The 20,952-nt window shown below is 35.7% G+C and overlaps 1 protein-coding gene across 4 annotated transcripts in view; it reads right to left on the reverse strand.

Annotated features, from left to right (window-relative positions):
• The window catches only part of LOC123313834 (constitutive coactivator of PPAR-gamma-like protein 1 homolog), a 277,895-nt gene that overhangs the window by 163,346 nt on the left and 93,597 nt on the right, over positions 1-20,952 (reverse strand). For all 4 annotated transcript variants that reach the window (XM_044898883.1, XM_044898881.1, XM_044898880.1 and 1 more), the window contains exon 6: positions 13,797-13,983. In XM_044898883.1, coding sequence (XP_044754818.1) covers positions 13,797-13,983 — 187 coding nt within the window. The remainder of the gene's footprint in view (positions 1-13,796; positions 13,984-20,952) is intronic.

Genomic DNA, 20,952 nt, shown 5'->3' on the forward strand with positions numbered 1-20,952 from the left:
CTTTGTCTTTATGGCTAGGTACGCTGCGGGAGCAGTCCCTTAAGTTACCGTGGTCAATTGATATTCTTGAATTGGATCATTTCTGTTTGATCTCCATAAAATGCTATGGAATCGTTGGTCATCTTCATGTAGTTTGACTTGTCCATACATTTTTTCCACATCTGCAGTTATTTCAATTTTGTACTTCCTCCATCTCAATAATATGTCAATCAAATTTTGTTGAAGCTTGGGGCCCTTCTGAAGTATGTCATTTAAACTGATTCCGGTACTGGTATTCTGGCTGGCATTGAATACAACACGTAGTTTGGTTGTTTCCTGATCTTCTTCGATTACGGCCTGATGAGGAATGTAGTATCTTGTTTTGTTTGTAATTCGATCCGATGGTATCATATTGTTCAGTTGAATGTACTTCTCCATGAACTCTCTATACATTGTCTCCAATGTTTTGTCTTTCATGAACTTCTTCTCTATCTGCAGGAGACGAGCGACGGCGGTTTTTTTGGATTTTCCTAAGGATTGTTCTTTTTCTCTGAATAGTAGGCGTACCGTATATGTGCCATCTTGATTTCTTGCGATTTGGCGAAGAATTCATCGCAGATGTTATTTTGATCATTATTGTTCCTTTGAGCATCCGCTTCTTCTATTTCCCAGAACTTGGTAATTTGATTTTCTTGCTCCGCAGTGGTAATCATATGTCATTCATTCATTCATTCATTCATTGCTGTATCCCGTTACCGGGAATAAATCTACAAAAAGAAGAAGAAGAAAAAAAATTCGAACAGACTTGTAATTTCTTAGTGCTAGTTGCGACTGTGTGCCCTCCTGTGACTAAAGAGACCCAACCGTGACCTGCAGATACTTCCACACTCAGTGCATGGATAGTCACCAACCAGATCTGGCCGCCGCTGTATCCTTCTCGATTCTCCATTATAACTGTGTACCAAAGACCTCCACTGTGACCTGTCTAACGCTAGTTGTTCCCAGTTATGATTGGCATTAACTGTTTTGGTGATGAAAGCTTCCATAGTGCGTTAAGAGTATCAACAGGGATAATAAAACAAAAACAAAAAACACACTTCTTTCAAAGTTTTACTCTTTGGCGATCGATTTCGGTTGTCAAACCATCATCAGGCCAGCTGAAAAGTATATAAGTGTTTTCTCAAAATTTCATCACATAAATTCATGTAGGCATTGTAGTAAGAATGTGCAATCTTACCGTCAATGAGGTAGTCTCTTTCATAAAAATCATTAGACTCTCGACAACAAACAATGTGGAAGAATGTTGTTGTTGAATTTCTTCTGGTCGGTATGTGGTGAAATTATTCGATACGTAGCCTAAACGAAAGTGTAAGTTAATTTAAGTTGTCATCTGTCACGTTTCTAATGTTAGGGGGTATGTTAGGGAAATTAATCATCTTTATTAGGCTGCCCTCTCTAAGGTTGAAATCTGATAATTCGTTTAATAAATGTCGATTATCTCTGTTCTTTAAAATCTCCAATTGTTCTAGCATTGTTAGTTTATAAAAATTATAACCTTTATGTAATATTTTCAAGTTATTAAATTCTATGTTATGTTTACATTCATTTATATGGCATCCTAATGCTGACTTGGGGTGATTTTTACTGTGTTCGTCGAAACGTTTTTTCATATTACGTGTAGTCATGCCGATGTAAAAGGCAGGACAGCTTGAACAATTTATCTGATATACTCCACTTTCTTCCTCTCGTTTAGTTTTGGTTTTGTTGTTGACTAATAGGTTATCGATTGTTTTATGTCGTTTGTTTATCAGTGTGTAGTCGTATTTCGTAATATTTCGCTGTATATTCTCGTGTAGGCCTTTATAATATGGCACTGTTAAATAGAGTTTTCTTTTTGTGATATGGGGGTAGATTTTCTTCATTGTTATTTTTCTTTTTATTGTGTTGTATACTTGGTCGATGTATTCTTTAGTGTATAGGTTATTTGTGCCTAGTTGATATATTATATTTATTTCTTTTTTGTAATTTTCGGGGGATAAGGGAAAGAAATTAAGAATTCTATGAAACAAAAAATTGAAGGCGGCTCTTTTCATCGATGGTGCATGATAAGAATGATATGGGATAATATTGTCCAGCTATGAATTTTGATCCCAGAGTTTCGAAGAAATCCTTGAAATCCTGTTTTTTGTTATTATGCCTTGGAGGGCAATATACGGCAGCGATCGCTATGTCATGTGCCAGCGTTTGAACTTTTATTTTATAACAGTTATGCTTGCAAGTGGTTGTATTCATACTTTGGCATTTCATAGTTTTTAATGGTGTTCTTGATTAGAATGGCTGTACCAGCATGGGCAGTATTGTCTGGGTGATTGGTCCAGTATGTTGAGTAATTTCTTAAATTGAAATATGATTTATCTGTGAAGTGTGTTTCACTGATAAGTAAAATATCAAGGGAATTTTGATGGAGAAAATATTCGACCTCATTCTTATGTTGCAGAAGACCATTGGAATTCCATTCTGCTATTTTGATAAAATTAGTGAATTTTGCTTATAAGTGTGGTTAGCATGTTCAGTACCATACTATTTTGTTGAATCAGCTGCTGCATCATGGCTTTAAACTCATCTAAGAACCTGCTCATAATATGACTCACATCACTAGTAGTTTCGACATATACGTTCTTGCCGTTCTTGGTAACATCTGCATAGTTTCTGGTTTGTTGTTGTTGTTGTTGTTGTTGTTGTTGTTGGTATTGTACATTATTGGTTGGCTGTTGAGACGTCTTGAAGGATGGATTATTGTCCAGTCGTGTTTGTTGAAGTGGATTTTTTCCAAGATTTTGTTGTGTAGTTGGCCTATGTTGTATGTTTAATCGATTATTGGCGTTATTTGATTTTAAAATTTTATGGTAGAACTCACAACCTTTATATTTTGCCGGATGGGCTCCTTCACATAGTGCACATTTAGCTGGAGAGTCTCTGGTCTTTTTGCACATTGTGGTGTTATGCGCCCCTCCACATTTAACACATACATGAGGTCTGTTGCAGTAAGATTTGGAGTGCCCATACTGTTGACATCGAGTGCACTGCGTGATGCCTTTGACCTTTTTTGGTGGTTCAATTTGTATTGATTGGTACTGAAGATGCTGAATTTTGTAGACCTCTTTATTATTTTCGGCTGGCTCTAGGTCGACAAAGAACATATTTAGTGGTTCTTTGGTCACCCTGTGTAGGCAATTTAGAATATTTCTAACTTTATGTCCGCTTTTTGATAATTCTTCTTTAGGTTAAAAAAAAAAATAAAACACATTCTCATGCATGAAGAAATCGCAAAAATTTGATATAGCAATAAAAAGCTTACTACGGTTTTGTAGCAATTTTCTAAGATTAGATAAATTCAACACACACCCAACTCCTATTTTTAGGGTAGATTAATTTGATTAGAAAACTTAAATGACAGTTTTGGTTTCCAATTACTCGTTTCAATACAAGCATAACCATAAAAGATTGTAATTTCTTTATTGTGGAAAGCAAAGTGTGCCATGGAGGATACTTCGTGAATTTGATAGGAATCAAACAACAAGCAGTCGAATAGCAGCTCGCACAATTCGATTTTCTAAGTCAAAAATTCTTGCAACCTGTCCAAGGTTTAGAATAGAATAGAATAGAAATGAGTTTATTCAAATATTACAATGATTGTTTAAACTCTAGAAAAAACTGTGAGTTATTTATAATAACTGTTTACAGTTGTTTAAAATAAATTTCACTCTAACTAAAACAAATTTATAAAATACTAAAATAAAGATCTTGTTCTGTCCCCTTTCCTCGTCACGCCGTTGTATACATATATTTCGTCTTCATCGGGTTCACAGTCACGTTCGGGAATATCTGTCACAATCGGGTTATTTTCCTTTTTCTTAGTTCATATTTAATTTTTTTTTTTTATTATTATATAAAGTTATTCTTTATGTTGAATTGATTATTTTATGTATCATGGATCTTGAATTTCTTTATGTTTCTTAGCTCTCTTATTTCCGTAGGCACATGTGGGTACAATCTAGAAGCTAGGTATGTGCAGCTTCTCTGTCCTATTCTTTTTTCTGCCCTCTGTCTTTTATAGTTGACGTTTCTTGTTCTGGTCAGGTAGTTGTGCTCTCTGATGACTAATTTTATCTTCCTCTGTTTGATATTTATTATAATTTTATTTGCATAGATTTGCCTTATATCTAATGCTTTTGATAGTTCGTAAATCTGTCTACTAGGGAATGTGAACTTCTTTCCATAAATTATTTTCAAAATATATTTTTGCAAGACATCTATGCTTCTTTTATGACAATCCAAGACACCTCCCCATCCTATGATTCCATATGAGAGTTGTGATTGCACAAGTGCGTCATAAAGTATTTGGAGATGTCTTGTGGATTGGATATCTTTTCGTATTAATCTGAATCTGTATGCAATTCCTCTTAGCTTTCTAGTCAAATAATTCATATGTTGATCCCACTTCAAATGTTGGTCTATATAAACACCAAGATATTTCGTTGAATTAGTATTCACTATTTCCAACCTATCGTCGCCTCGAAGGGTGCTCAAATTTGGAAGTCCAACTTTATTAGATGAAAAGGTTAGATATTGGGTCTTCTGTTGGTTTAAGGTGAGTTCACTTTGTTCGAACTATTTCTTTAGCATCCTGAAATCTTTTATTGTTTTCTGTTTCAGATTTTCCCAAGATGTATCTTCGTACATTACTATCATATCGTCGGCAAAACTTATAATTTCTCTAGCAGATTTATGTTGAAATATATCATTCAGATAAATCAGGAAAAAGAGAGGCCCGAGTACTGTTCCTTGCGGAACCCCATATTTAGGTATCTTTGTTCTACTAAATTTCCCATTTATTCTTGTGATCTGTTTTCTGCCTGAAAGAAAACTGCGGAATAAGGTGTTTATTTTTCCTCTAAAGCCATGATTTGATAGTTTTTCTAATAATTTTTGATGGTCAACAGTATCGAAAGCCTTCGCCAGATCTATCACAACAGCTAGAATTGGAGTATTTTTATCTATGTTTTCATATAATTTTTCAGTCACTAATTTTATAGCATCTTCTGTTGAAACGCCCTGGCGAAACCCAAATTGACTGTTGGAAAGTATATTGTACTTATTCATAAAAGCAACCATTCGAACTTTAATTAACTTTTCAAATATTTTCGCCACATTGGATATAAGAGTAACTGTTCTGTAGTTGTTAACTTGTGTTTTATCTCCGCCTTTGTGTAATGGTTTTATTATCCCTATCTTCAAAATGTCAGGAAAACACGCTTTTTCGAAACAATTGTTGACTAAATAGGTGATAGGTTCTGATATCTCATGTTTCACTTGTTTCAAAACTTCCGAGCGAATTCCATCATGTCCAGTAGATTTTCTGGATTTGAGGCTATTTATAACTTTTTCTACTTCTTCGGAATCTGTGGGAAATAGAAAAAAAGATTCTTGTAAATGAATTTTTTCTTCTTCGAATTCTGCTGGTTCCGTTATTTCGTTGGCGTATCTCTCTCCAATACGGCTAAAATATTCATTAAATATATCGCTTATTTCCTGTTCATCTTCAACTACCCTATTTTCTTCTGTCCTTATGCATGTAATTTGTGTTTCCTTTTTCGAGGAATTTTGCACGTACCTCCACAAGGCTATAGTTTCGTTCTGATTATCCTCGATACATTTCTCAAAATATTCTTGCTTAGCTCTCAATATTGTTTTACGTAATTGTTTTTTCATTTCCGAATATTTTATTTAAAGTTCTTCATTATTAGGATTCTTTTTGAGTTTGGCATTATTTTGTTTTTCATTTATTGTTTTTAATATTTTCGGCGTAATCCATTCTTTTTTAATCCTCTCTTTGTTTTTTATACGAATTGTGGTTGTATTTGTCTCTATTAAGTTTTTCAATATATTCAAGAAGTATTCAGTTCCCTCATTGACATCTTCAATTTCATATAAATGCTGCCAATCTTCCAGACTCAATTTAAGGTAATTTGTGTATTTTTTTTCGTTCTTTAATAAAATATTTTTCCTCTTTATTTTCAGATCTACACTCAACAATATTGGGTAATGATCCGTTATCAAATTATGGAGAACAATACCTTTGATGTCCGATTCTCCCCGTTGAAAACCCTTCACGAAAAAATGATCTAAACACGATTTACTTTCAGGTCGTGTATATTTATTTACATACGATGTGAAGCCAAAGAAGTTCAATATATTTTTGTACTCTTCCACTACATGTTCATTCTCCAATAAATCAATATTTATATCTCCTGTGATAATGTGTTTTTACAATGTTTTTTATCCTCTAAGTAAAGCGCTAATTTTTCATTGAAATCAGTGATTACATATTTAGGTGACTTATATATTGCAGCTAATCTAATTCTTTCTTTGTTGTTCTGAATATTCAAATCTATAGCTGTTATTTCCCCCAGTTGTATGTTCTCATGTTCAAAATTTATATTTTCCCTCACATAAACGATTGTACCATCATTTCTATTGTATCTACCTTCATTATAGACATGCCGGTATCCATTAAATTTAAATAAATTTATGTCATCTACCACAAATGTTTCCGTCAGTATGATGATATCGAATGATATAGTTATTCCTTCTAGGTATACTTGTAACTCCTCAAAATTCATTTGAATACTTCTTATATTCATCTGTAGGATATCAAACATTTCATTAATCCTCAATTTATTGATTTCATCAACTTTCTCGACGACGATAGTATTATAGTCGTCATTTCGATATTGTCTAATAAAAGGGTCCATTTTGACATTTCAAATTCATCCGAATTTCAAAATTTAATTACTCGTTCCAAAAAATGTAGTAACAACAATTATATCATTTTTTTTTTGTGATCATTTTTTTTTTACTTAATTTTTCTTATTTGATTTTTTTATATATATATATTTTTTTTTATAATTATTTGTTTTTTTATTATTTGTTTTATTTCGTAATATTTACTTACTTTTATGGTCTGGCTAGTTTTTTCTCTCTGATGTTGATTTATGTCTTAGGGTCATCCCCACAATCTTTTCTGGTTGGGACCTATTTTTGTTGAAAAATCCTTTCTTATGTGTGGGTAATCGAGGGGTATTGTGGGATTTCCTAGCTTCATTAATTTCTTCTTTTGATGTTATTTCTCTTGTTACTTCTTTCGACGTTGAAGTTGTCGGAATCTCCTCTCTCACATAATCACTTTCCGAATTTATACTCGGTGTATTTGGAGCACTCCTAGTTTTGTTTCGTTCGAGTCCGAATCTCTCTAATTCCTCCAAAGTGTATGATTCTTCCCCAATTTTTAGTTTATTTCCTTTCAAAAATGATCTCTCTGAATATTTTGTTCTAGCTTCTCGTAAAAAGGACTCTTGCTTCTGTAGGTCCTGTCGTTGCTTCAGAGTTAGATCATTCGCAATAGCCACTCCTGTACCCTTAAGTATTTTAACACTTTCAAATATTATTTTCTTACTTTGATAAGAGATGAATTCTATCTTAATTGGGCTATTATCTTCTTTTCCTAATGTGTAATAATCATTTATCTCCTCCGGTTCGATCTGCACATCCAATATTCGATTAATTTCACTGCAAAGGTAGTATTCAATGGACAACCTTTATTCAAGCCAAATATGACAATATTATTTTTGTTGCAAAACTGTTCGGTTCTTTCCAGTCTTTCTTTCAAAATTTCTTTCTCTTTTTCTAAAGTCTCGTTTTTATTTTTTAGTTCTTGAATTTCCAACCGCATTCTTACTTCTGTTGCCGACATACAATTCTTTACTTCGTCCTTTGAGTTCTTTATTTCGTGCAGTAGATCTGTTAATGTAATATTTTCTTCTCCGTTATTTTGTGGCATCATCAATCTAGTATGTGAGCGTATAGTACTCTTTATTTATTCTTGAATTTACTTCCTTGTTTATCGTATCAATATGTGCCTGGATCTTACCACACATATGGTATCAATGAATGTTCGCTTTCCTTTCTTGAACCAATTTTCACCTTTGTATGCGGAAAATTGCCAGAATCTTGAATATTTTGATGGCTTTGATTGTCCCCACTAAATGAAGAATTTTCTTATCTACGTTTCTATATTAGTTTCATAATTTTCACTCAACATAAACACTTGAAAAGTATCAATGAACCTGAGCCCGAGTTTAACACCTTGCGGCACGAGTATCTGATGATAATATAATGAATAGCTAATTCATTTTCAGAAATTTGGGGAAACCAAAGACCACCAGTATCTCGTCAACAGGAGGACCTATAGACGATATCTAATCAGGCTTCAGTATAAAATTCACACGCACATCAAAAGTGTTCGGATATTGGTAAACTCGTTTCAGGTAAAACTTCGAATTTACGAGAAGGTGATGAACAGCGAAGGCTATTTTTTTGCCAATGGATTCTTCGTTCAATTGAGCAGAATAGAGACTTTTTAAATACCATATTATGGACTGATGAACCGTGTTTTAGTCGTCGGGGCGTGGTAAACTTTCATAACCAGCATGTATGGGCCCACGAAAATCCACAACCCATTCGACCAAGACTTTAGTGTTAATGTTTGGCTTGGAGTTTATAATAATCACCTATTTGCACCCTATTTCTTACCAGAACGAGTTAATGGTGAAAATTTTTTACAATTTCTAATGGCAGAGCTTGCAAATATGTGGGAAAATATTCCAGTAGAATCAAGATTAGCGGCTTGGTTTCAACAGCCCACTTTCATAGAAATGTGAGTAACTGGTTGGATAATTATTTTCAGAAAGATGGATCGGACGTAATGAGCCAGTCAGTTGGCCTCCACGGAGCCCCGATATTACCCCTTTGGACTACTTCGTATGGGGGTTTTTGAAAGAAATCGTATATATGACTCCTGTGAATTCAAAAGAAAAACTTATTGGCCGTATTCAAAACGCTTGCGACGAATTGAGAAATCGAAATTTAGCTGCTGCTGTCGGATCTATTAGACGTCGATGTGAATTATGTGTTCAGCAAAATGGGTCATATTTCGAACATCTTCTTTAAGTTCGTTTTGACTGTGGTTGTTAATTCTTTTTTTTTTTTAGTTACACGTTTCGTTCACAAAAATAGTCTTATTATTATTATTATGTACCTACCATATCAAATTTTGGCGATTTCTTTATGCATGAGAATGTGTTTTATTTTTTTAACCGGAAACGGTGCCTCGTACAGCAAAAAGTCAAGAAACCGAATTTCCTCCAAATTAAATAAGGATTGGAAAAGTAATTTTTATTGTCGGAAAAACCAGTGGCGTATCATTTTTTTATCTGAAAATATTCAATCTCGCTGCAGTACGGACGCCACTGGTAGAATAGAAAAGAAATGATGTTATGCAAAAAGTGCTCCTTGACGCTCAAAACGTATGTCTCAAATTTCATAAAAATATTTCAAGCAGTGTGAAAGTTATTAATAAAAAACATTTTTTTTCTATAATTTTAACACCCCGTATCTCGGAGAGGAAACATTTCTCGACATATGTTTATATGACAAACTAGGGCTTATTTTTGATGTAGAATACGTGGTTAAAATTTCTTGGTTACGATCCGGACCACCCTGTATTTGACAGCGTCTGTTTCAAAATAGCGACCACCCCTGTTGGCAGACGCTAGTTACATATTAGAATCCTCCTATCTTCATATAAAAGACCCATGGTTCATCTTGTGATATCATATTACACTGATACTAGGAATTATCCTATGAGTAGGGGAATAGTAGGTTACATGTAATATTAATTACGATAGTTAAGGCATTATTGTATTGAATGTCGAGACTTTAACATTGTCCACTTCAACAATAGTCAATAAAGCTTTTTAAAAATCAAAGTTATTAATTCAGAAACATAAGTCGCTTACGATTTCAATTCAGTTAAGATCCTAGATCATTTTGACACAACATTCATCTTGATAACTATTAGAAAGTTTCAATCGATTTTTTCTCATCTTTTCAATTTTTTTTATCCCATAAGGCGACCACTCACGCCCGGCAGACGGGCGGTTTCATGTTTTCGTAATAAAGTTGAACCAAAGTGCCAAACCAAACCTTTGGTAACTTATGAGGTAGTTGTTTTTGTTGCCAGCTCTCGGACTATTTCCATCGGAAATGAATATCGGAATGAATAATTTGAAATAATGTTCGAATCGTAATTCGAACATTATTTCGTTCGTAGAACAAGGGATGTACGGGGTTCACACAAAATTTACAATAACCTATTCAATAAACGAGAAAGGTTTGATTCAGGTGAAACACAATGCAACAATTTACAGGATAACGGGGTAGTTTATCGTGGTCTCTCCGTGGCAACCTTGGGTGTACACGCCAAGCATTACCAGCAGAAAGACTTCGAGACCTCTGCCGATTGGTTTCGGTCATCAGAAAGCCAGGCGACAGAAGTCTGCGGTAAACGGGAAAACTAAACGGAACACAACAGGGGTAGGACGGGATAGGCTACTGTGGTATTTCCGTGGCAACCTTGAGTGTACACGCCAAGCATTACCAGCGGAACGACTTCGAGACTTCCGTCGGTTGGTCTTGGTTCACTAAAGAGCCAGACGACAGGAGTCTGTGAAAGTCACGAAATCCAACTCAAAAATAAGTCAGAGCAGTATAGCATCAAGGAAAAGAAGAGCCGTAATCGAAACTGCTATACAAAAGAAAAAAGTAGAGCTAGAAATGTTAGACCTCCAATTAGAGCTGAAGCTGACCAAAATTGAGGAAAGTAAAGGGACGAGCGATTCCAGTTTCTAAGCAAGATGATGATTCCGAATCGATACATGAGTCATTGGAGCCCAACATGGAAGAATGGATGGACGGACGCCTTCCATGGAATCACGGACAGGACCCATATTCGATAGGGAGAGAACAAGATAAGTACAGGACTGTCACAGGTTGAACGGATTAAATGAAAGCTGAAGAGAAAGTGAGAGTTTATATGTAGTTTTGACAGAAATCTATCTGCTTCTTCCACCTCTCGAGAAGACCCAATTATTCTTCCTCAAATAACTAAGATCATGACAAGACAATCTCTGCCGAAATAATTACCGATATTTGATGAAAATCCTCTTGACTGGCCAAACTTCATTTACCAGTACAGAAATACCTCACGAATTTGTGGATTCTCCGATGAAGAAAATCAGTTTCGTTTAGAAAAATGTTTAAAGCGAAATGGCAGAAGCGTGGTTCAATCTCAACTCATATTACCTAAAAATGTAAATAAAGTTTTGGACTTACTTGAAACTAGATTTAGACGCGCAGAATATATTATTTCCATGTTGCTAGAAAAAATTAGAAGATTTCCACCAATCAAAGAAGAGAAATTGGAGTTTTTTGTCGAGTTTTCCAATGAGATCAAGAATTTTGTAGGTACGGTACAATGTTTGGATGAGAACGATCATTTTCGCTATCCAATGTTGATCACAGAAACTTTGAACATATTCCTAAAATCAAAGTTGAAGTTGAATTGATCGAATTATCGAATTGGTTGGACGAAAAAGCAAATGCAAAAGCACAACTTCATGTTCCCAAGTTTGACAAACAGGAAAAGTACAAGTTGAATCGAGATGTCACTTTGACAATATCAGGTAAAATTTTGAACAAAAGATGTTTTTGTTGTAACAGAGAAATTAATCCATTGAGTTCATGAGTAAAAATTTGTCAGTGGATGCTCGATGTTGATCGATGATTCAATTACATGTATTTTGTGACGCCTCTGAGAACTGTTATGCAGCAGTTGCCTATATAAGAGTTCAAGAATAACAAGCAATCCGAACCAACTTTGTCACCGCTAAGACTCCGTGACGACCCCTATCGATTCCCAGACTGGAACTGAAGAAAGAAATGAACTTGAACATATCTTTTCGTAGAATTATAAGAAGTTATTTATTTCAACTGTAAAGTAGCCATGTTCAATGTTTCCAAGGTTTCAAAAAAAAAAAATATACGGAAAAAATATATATTGACAACTGACGACAAATTTTCATTTTTGATCATATTTTGAAGAAGAACCTTCGACCGGATATAAACCTAATAATTACAGACTTCCGTCGGTTGGTCATCAGAGAGCCAGACGACAGAAGTCTGCCTCAAACAGGGGAATTAACAATAAGTATTAATACTATTAAACAAATAAAAGAATGCAACTTTGAATCACTAAGTATGCGGTATCAAGAAAAGACTTACGGTTTACTCCGGTACGGTCACACCACTAAATCAAAAGCAACAAGAAAAAAAAATCGAGCAAGAATCCTGAATAATGAATATCAATAATCGAGAATTAAGACCTAAATAAGAAATCAAGAGCTGAATAATGTATAATTTGTCGAACAAAAATTAAGACAATCGCCGAATAATCAATGACGTTCGACCGGTGGTGCGACCCTATTGATAAACTTCCAACATGTGGACGGTCATGTGACCAAAATTGCATCGAAAAATTCGGTATTCTCGAATATTCTACCCAGAAGAAATATTCTCGGTTGCGGTTATCTCTTTATCGGTAAAAGAAACTGTCGTTATCTGTAATCCACGTTGTTTTATGCTGAATTCGGTGTGTTTTTCCGTCCACAGTGACTTTCTAGACACTTTTTCTTTGTTTTGGATTATAACGGCGGATTACTGATGGAAGTTCCAATTTTACGGAATTTGAATTTATTAATCAGGATTCTGAAAAATATTTCAAAACGAAATATCTAAATTAAAACTGAAATCTCCATCAGACGGTGTTGCATTGCTTCAACTGGAAAACTCAGAGAAACGGACATTTAAAACGAGGCTCATCTCTTGAATTCATGGTATTTTGTTATTATATTTCGAATTTTCAATTTCATTTATACATTTCAATTTCATCAATTCTTAAATCAATGTGCACACAAAATCAACCATATGTACATTAAAACCCCCCGTATATTTCAAATCCCTTTCGGCTTCATTTGAAGATTCCACGCATAGGAGTTTTCCACCTCTTGAGAACTGCTGAGTGCTAGACGCCAACCAAGCGATTTTCACAATTTACAAGTTATACATTCATTATCCACACAAAGATCAATCTCAATTACATGCAACAAGAAAAGATAGCATCCAGTTCCAATTTGTAGGGAATTCAGCCAAAATCACCACAGGTAGACAGGCCAGTTAAATCTAGATCGAAGGTAAGATTTGAAGTTTTTTACCATCTCAAAATTATATACAGTCCACTGAAGTCAAAATCCTACACTAAGAGTGATAGAGTCGTTGCACTAACAGCCTTTTGCCGGATTCAGACACACAATTTGCGTGATAATTTGTCGGCTTGTTGCCAGTACCATGAAAACATGTACTACCGTCAAGGTGGTTTTAAACCCAACGATCAAAGAGCAACAGCTAGAACAAGAGCATTATATGTTGATCTTTTAGTGTACACGAAAGCTCCTTTTCAGCGTTTCTACCAAAATATCAGCAAGCAAAAACGAGAACTAAAAAACAAGAATTCTCGCACAAGATAGATGGATGTTTGAATCAGACGAACGAATGCTCATTCAGGTAAATTTTGTGGTAGTTGGTGCTTCGTTATGTCCGACTCTGACAGCCATATTCTATTTGCAAGAGCTGCACCGGCTGATCTGAAAACAACGTATCTTGTGCAGGAATTCTAGTTTTTAGTTCTAGTTTTTGCTCGCTGCTAATTTGGCAGCGCACAATGACCAATGTGTGCGATCAAAAAAATTAAACAGCATTTACTTTCGGTGAAGAAATTACTGAACTAATTTGATAAAACTCACCTGCCGGCGCACAATACTTCAGGAAACCGCTGGCCGTGCCATTGAGATAATACTGCACTGACTGCCGGAACTTAGATGCCCTTTTGTCGTTTCCAAAGACTGCTTCAACCAGTGCATCCATAGAAGATGGTTGTGGCAAATTTTTTACGTAATCGGCTAATTGTCTCATATTTGCTTCAATTTTTGCCTTAAATAAAAGCATATTGGATAACATTTATTTCTTTGAGAACACACAATCTACAGGATGTGCAGGTACATTTTCTGACGTTGAAGTAAAGGTTACAGTGTTATATGAAGTTTCAAATTTATTAAAGTTATACGGGGTGACATATCTCAATAAAATTTCGCAAGAAATGAGAAGTTCGGCGTATACCCAGACCCGGAGATTTTTTTTCCATATTTCGTATCTTGCACGTATCCTCTGTTATATGGTATCCCAGAAAACGGAATATTCGGGTGGCCCACAGGTTAATAGCATTTATCTTGTTTTTTGAATTCACCATTACGGGTTATCTACGAAATCATACCGGGAGGGTGAGCCGAGGTATAATCAAGTGCAATGCAAAAACCGTCGGACTATCCGCGTAGTGGCCAATATGACCTCCTTCTGGGCCTCAGAGACAAGAGAGTTTTCCAGCTGCAAAATTTCTGTATTCTCACATAGGCCTTCTTCAACAAGGCCATTAACGGAGATTATCAGCGGAACGACCATAATAGACCTGAACTGATGCATTTTCTTCATTTCAAAGGATAGATCATAGTATTTCGTGATCTTCTCGGTGTAAGCCCTCGATATATTATCGTCAGATGGAACTGTTATGTCAATAATGAAACAATGCTTTTCTTCTTTTGTAATCAAGACGATATCGGGTCTATTGTTTGCTACAGATCTATCTATTAACATAGTCGTGTCCCAGTACAATTTATTTTGCACGTTCTCAAGAATCTCAGCTGGTAAGTATAGATGATTTTGAACTTTCCTTTCTAGGAGTCCGTACTTGAGTGCGATGGCTTGATGGTATATTTTAGCCATTTGGTTATTTCTGTCAATATATTCCCTTGGCGCTAGTATGGAGCAGGATGAGGTGACATGCTGGATGTGTTCTCTGCTCTGTCTGCATTTACGACATAGGTCAGAAGCTAAGTTCTGTCCTGCAATATTTTTCAGGTATGATCTAGTGGGAATTGCCTTATCTTGTATAGCGAACAGCCATATATATACTTCATTCAAATTTATTTTAGCAGTCGGTTGGCCATGAAATAATTTTCTCAAGTTTTTGTAACTAGAACAAAGTTAGGTTGGCACTCATGAAATGTCCTTAATGTCATAACGCCGTTGCCACAACTAATATCAATTTTTATTACGAAAATGCCGAGAGTAATTGAAAAAAGAGACAGGGTTTCAGGAAGTGCTATTTAGAATTCAGGTCCGCTTATTCAAATAGTTATACCCTGATATTCTAAAATCCACAATACGTCAGACGATAGCGAACATATTCAATGTAAGAGAATTTATATAATGTTTCATCTGAATCTAAACGACTTATATTTCAGCTGGATATTTCCACAATCACAAAAATTGTGAATGAAGAGGATGACAAAGAATTTCCTTCTATTGGGAGACCCAAAAAAGTGGTGGCATTTGAGAATTTTATGTTTGAGTGAATTAATGCGAAAAGTTGTGACGAGGCAGATTTTACCCCGCCACGAAAAGGAAATTTCTTCACCCATACTTGTATAATAAGACCAATCAACCGAAATATTTTTGAAGAAAACCGTTATATCATCATAGGGGGTCTTTACCGATTCATATTATGTCATTGTTTTTCACCGATCAGTCCCATATTTGTAGCGGAGACCGTATATGTCCTTTGTTTTCAGAATGCATATATTTTATAATTCTTTCCGTTCAACCGTACATTTTCTGAGTCGAGAGAGGTCTTTCAACTTGTTCAGTTTTTCCTTCTCTTCAGTTCTTTCTGTCTCTTTCCGAGCCGGCTGATTGACCGGGCAATTTGAGTGCAGCCAATGGGGAAATGAGTTACCGATGGTGGGACAGTTTTCCCGGAGAGTGGTACTTCTTCGAGCCCTGTGCGGAAGGTCAAGAGCGAAATTAGTGGAGATCGAGCTGCCGAGAAAAGTGTGTAAGGTGTTATTGCCGTGAGTTGGAAATTACGTCAAGAAGTTTGAAAGTTTAAGGCAAGTCACTTGTAGTATTATTGTTTCTTACGTAGTGCATACCTGAGGGCTATTTTCCGCTTTCTTTAGTCTGTTGGACTGGCTGAGAATACTTACTAACCGTTTAAACTTGATCTAGTGATCGTAGACTGTGTAGAGTGCCGGCCATCTGTGTACGTGCGACCGCCGTGGGGTTCCCGTAGGACTTGGAGTTCCTACCGTAGTTTTGGTGCTTATTTTGTTAATATATTCCCGACTTCCGACCGATCAAGTTACAGGTTGACAATTCCTTCTGACCTGCTGTCTGACTGGCAGCCATTTTGTGGACCACAGAGAGAGAGAGAGAGAGAGAGAGAGAGAGAGAGAGAGAGATAGAGAGAGAGAGATAGAGAGAGAGAGAGAGAGAGAGAGAGAGCCAGCACTGCCATTCGACTGAGACCAGCCACTGTACCGATTTCCGCCGACAGAAGGAGTGACTTGCCAGGATCTCAACAGACCGAACTACCGTCTATTTTTACCGTACTCCTCTGGAGTGACCGTACAAAATTTAACCGTATTTACCGTCTATTTCAACCTTATTTTCCTGGAGAGACCGTGTTTCATCAGCCGCCCCACACTGACCAGGACGCCGGTTGACATCAATATTTGTTGAGACTTGTACATTTCTGTATATAATTTAATCCAGTAGGAATAAAGGACTACACATTTATTTTGTTGCCAGTTATTTTTGCCAGTGAGAGACAGTTCCCTAAATCAGTTAGAACTAGATTTTCGTCAGAAGAGGTAGGTACTCTTTTTGAACGATTAAAAACCGTCAGAAAGCAGAGACAAAGAAGACGCTACCACCCTAGTTTTCACTGCTACCCTTCTCCACTGATCATTCAAGTCTACCCGGGCTCTCTAATTTTTGGAGATTCTGTGAGAGACGTGGGGTTCCAGTGATTGCCCCACTGGCGCCCGAGCAAAGGTAAGGAGCGTTCAGGGTGAGAGAAAAAGCCCATCACAAAGTTTACTACAGGATTTTCGATAAATGTCATCGGAGAATAAGTTGCGTAAAATGAATTTTTCTATTTTTCATTTGACTTGTCCTATACAATGTAAATGTCTTAAGATACTAATAAATACCTTATTATTATTATTACATCAATGTATTAAGATGAATAGCCACAAATACGCTCAAGATGCCCTGTTACTTGTTTATTCATGTGAAATTTTGTTCAAAGATGAAGTTCATCTCAACTTGAAACTTCCTTCAATTCCTTTCACTTATATTGATGCAAGATGATTTTTGTTGAAGAATTTAACATTCTTGTAATTATTTGTAAATCCTTCGGGAGATACCCATTCCCAACCACTGCATCATATGCATTTCATCTTCGGGTTAATATTTTTGAAATCTTAAATTGATGTAAGCCAAAGAAGATAACGAACATTACCTCTCCTCAAGCTAGAGCATATTATGATATTATACTGATCTCTTGTATTTTCCATGCAAATAACTAGATTTGGTATGCCTTCAATCAGTTTGTATAAACTTCAATTATGTTCGTCACATATTTTCCGAAGAGATTCGACATTGTGATAAAATACGTAATAACTTTTACGTAGAACGGGCAACATAGCGTTGATTTAAAACCCAAAAATGTTTTGACAAGCTTTAGAACCCCACATTTTCGTACTATACAGAGTGAAATGTGTCAAATTTCCGTGGCCAACCGACTGCTAAAATAAAAGTTAATGAAGTATACATATATATACTCTTCTTATTCTAAGGCCTGAATTCAAAGAACAAGATAAATGCTATTACCATCTGGGCAATACCGGTATGAACATACCGGGAATCGGTATTAACATACCGGGAATAATAGCCTGGTCAAAAACGGATTTAGAGAGATTAGATAGGATAGATAAGAACTTTGCTAACCAGGTGAGGAATGTTACATCCTAATTCATCAGTTGAAAGAGTGTATTTGCCAAGGAGTGAGGGAGGAAGAGGTTTGATTGATGATTTTGGAAGCGAAGGTTCACAAAGAAAAAGGCAACCTTAGGCAATACTTCAGAAGTAAGGGATCAGCTTTCCGTAGAGCAATTGTAGCTGTAGGACAGAAATTACACACAACTCAAGATGTCCAGGTGGTTAAAACAAAAATGTACGCTAAGCAAATATTAAAAGAGCAGTTTGAGGACACGAATTGCAGAATGTCTAATGCAGCACCGGAAAGAAGCAAAACAAGGAGTGGAAAATGGGGAAATATCATCAGTAGAAAAGTTGAACGGATTGGAGCGAATTATTTGAGGGAAAAAAAAAAGAAAATGGAGAAAATATAAAAAGTCCAAGAAAAAAGACTCAGGCTAATAATTGAAAAACTTTTTTTTGTACGGAATTCAGTTTAGAAAATTTAAAATATTTATTCCACAAAATATTCAATTTGAGGAATAAATATTTCAATTTTGGGGATGTGGTTATGATTTGAATTATATCTGTATAAAGCGGTGAACACATATGAGCGGCCGCAGCCACGATCACGATCACGATCGAGAAGCGTCCCATGCGAATGTCATATTCCGCACATAATATCACGATCTGTTCAGCGATATAGTGGCGTTCAGTCGGGATGTCTCACGATCGTGATCGTGATCGCGGCCGCGGCCGCTCATATGTGTTCACCGCCTAAGATGTCAAAAAAAATCTTAGGCTTTCTGTTCCAGGAGGCCGAAGATTTACATATTTTCTGTATAACATGCAGGGCTTGAAGCTGCAGCCATCATCGGTTATGGTGAATCTTTTGTTGTTAAATTTTTTGTTTGCCGCAATGTCACAATAACGTATTTTTCCATATCTTCTACATCATTCATGTTTAAGGAGAGAATTTCGTCACATCGACAACATCCAAAAATCCCAAATATTGTTACAATTTTCGCCAGCAACCACTGGTCATCAGGAGCATGTAAAAGAAATTGTTCAGCCTCTTCTTTACTTAATACCTTGGCCTTTTTTGGCGTATAACGCTCATTTTTTCGTTTCAGAAACGGTATTACCTTTTGAAATCTGCAAATGACAACTAAACGTCATATTTTTCAATAAATTTTTTAAGGAAAACAAACCTGCGAACAGGGCCATTTTCTTTCATTTCCAAGCAGCATTTCAGCATAGACCATTTTGCCCATAAAATATTAGGGCTGAATCTAGCTGATAGTTGATTCAAGTAGACCAACAAAACATCTTCAGTTCAGACATGTTCATAGCAACGCTTCCATAGCTTACGACATTTGCGACAAATTATTGGGATTTTTTTGGAATTTAACTAACCGTTTTACAGATGAGAAACAAATAAAATATAAAACAATACACGCAAGGTAACGGTTTTACTGGCTCAAGGAGGTAACTGACTCGCCTGCGGCTCGTCAGATATGTCCTCCATTCGCCAGTAAAAACCCACTTACCTTGCTAGTAATGTTATATACCAAAGATTATAGAGTAGAAAGATAGGAAACGCCCTCATATCGGTAGTACTAAAAACCGACTACATTTTGGCCAGTGAAAACACATTTGACAATGAGATGGCGCTGAAAACGTATTATCAATACAGAAAAACTTTTATTAAACAGTTTTCTGTTTTATAATTGAGGGGCGCGAAATTCGAATTCTATTCCTTGTATTGAATTTCAATATTGACCTTGTTGAGATCGGAAAACAAACATCCTGAGAGATAAAACAAGAGGATGGTTTTGTTTTGTAACCAATGTGTTAGTTTTCATCTGAACATTGTTTGGAATCGATTGGTATCAATGGAATACTCTGTTGGATGTGATAAATTTTTATTTGCAATCTATAAAAAATTTACAAATTGAATTTGTACAATTTATATTAGAAATTGATATGAACGAATATTCAATTTACCGTCATAGGATACACATTTCCGTTACTTACGTATTATTTACAAAATTTTCAGAACCAAAATTGAAAAAACCTCACAGAGGTATACAAGACCTGTACTCAAGCCCGTCAGTATAATTTCTTCATGCTTTTTTATAACTTCTTCATGGTATGGTCTCTTTATGGCACAATATACAAATTGATTGACGTATGAATATAACACTCACAGAAGGTTTCATAAAACTTTGACTTTCCAAACGACAATTTGACAACCACCCGATTTCCAAATCGAAATCCATAAAATTTTTGCATTTCTGAATATATTGAAGGCAATTGAGAATTTTTGAATGGACGTATAAAAGTCACAATTTCCCCTAAATGAGCCCTTCATGCGAGTGATGCTTCCTGAATACAACAATTTACGTGGATGAACAGTTCTCAATCGACTTGCAGTAAAATGTTCATTGCACATGGTGTAGTCAGTAGTGTTTGCAGGCCTCTACGCCCTGAAAATTTCATCCACTTCGTAGCACTGAAAGTAAAAATCAATGAATGACCGAGTCACATGTTACCAGTTTTAATACTTACATTCCCATTTTCCTTAGTAAAATTCGTTTTATTTGATCCACAGTTCTTCACTATACGAAAATTTTCGAACGATATTTTGAGGTTTTCGCCAAGAAATTAGACACAAATTTCAATAATCAGCAACTAGAACGGGCTTGAAAAACAAAAGGCGATACGAGGTTGTCTATGGATACGAGAATCAAAACATTCAAAACCTGTTTGATCAAAATGGCCATATGACTCTGACATCTCGCAAAATTTCATATGTCCTTCGAATCAAAATTTTAACCAGTCTTAGGGCCTTAAAAACACATTTGAAACACAGATGGCGCTCGCATCACTCTAGTCGCTTCGTTTCCTATCTTTCTACTCTATAATCTTTGGTTATATACTATTGAAATTTATGATGTGATGGTAACGGAGATAAAAGAAAATTGTCATTGATATTTGAGAAAAGTCAGATGGGAATTGAATATTTTTGATGAGTTGCGATTCCGAGGATCGAAAACCAAATTTATATACAAAATAAAATAA

This window comes from Coccinella septempunctata, chromosome 5 (assembly GCF_907165205.1).
Source record: "Coccinella septempunctata chromosome 5, icCocSept1.1, whole genome shotgun sequence".
NCBI classification, from domain to species: domain Eukaryota; kingdom Metazoa; phylum Arthropoda; class Insecta; order Coleoptera; family Coccinellidae; genus Coccinella; species Coccinella septempunctata.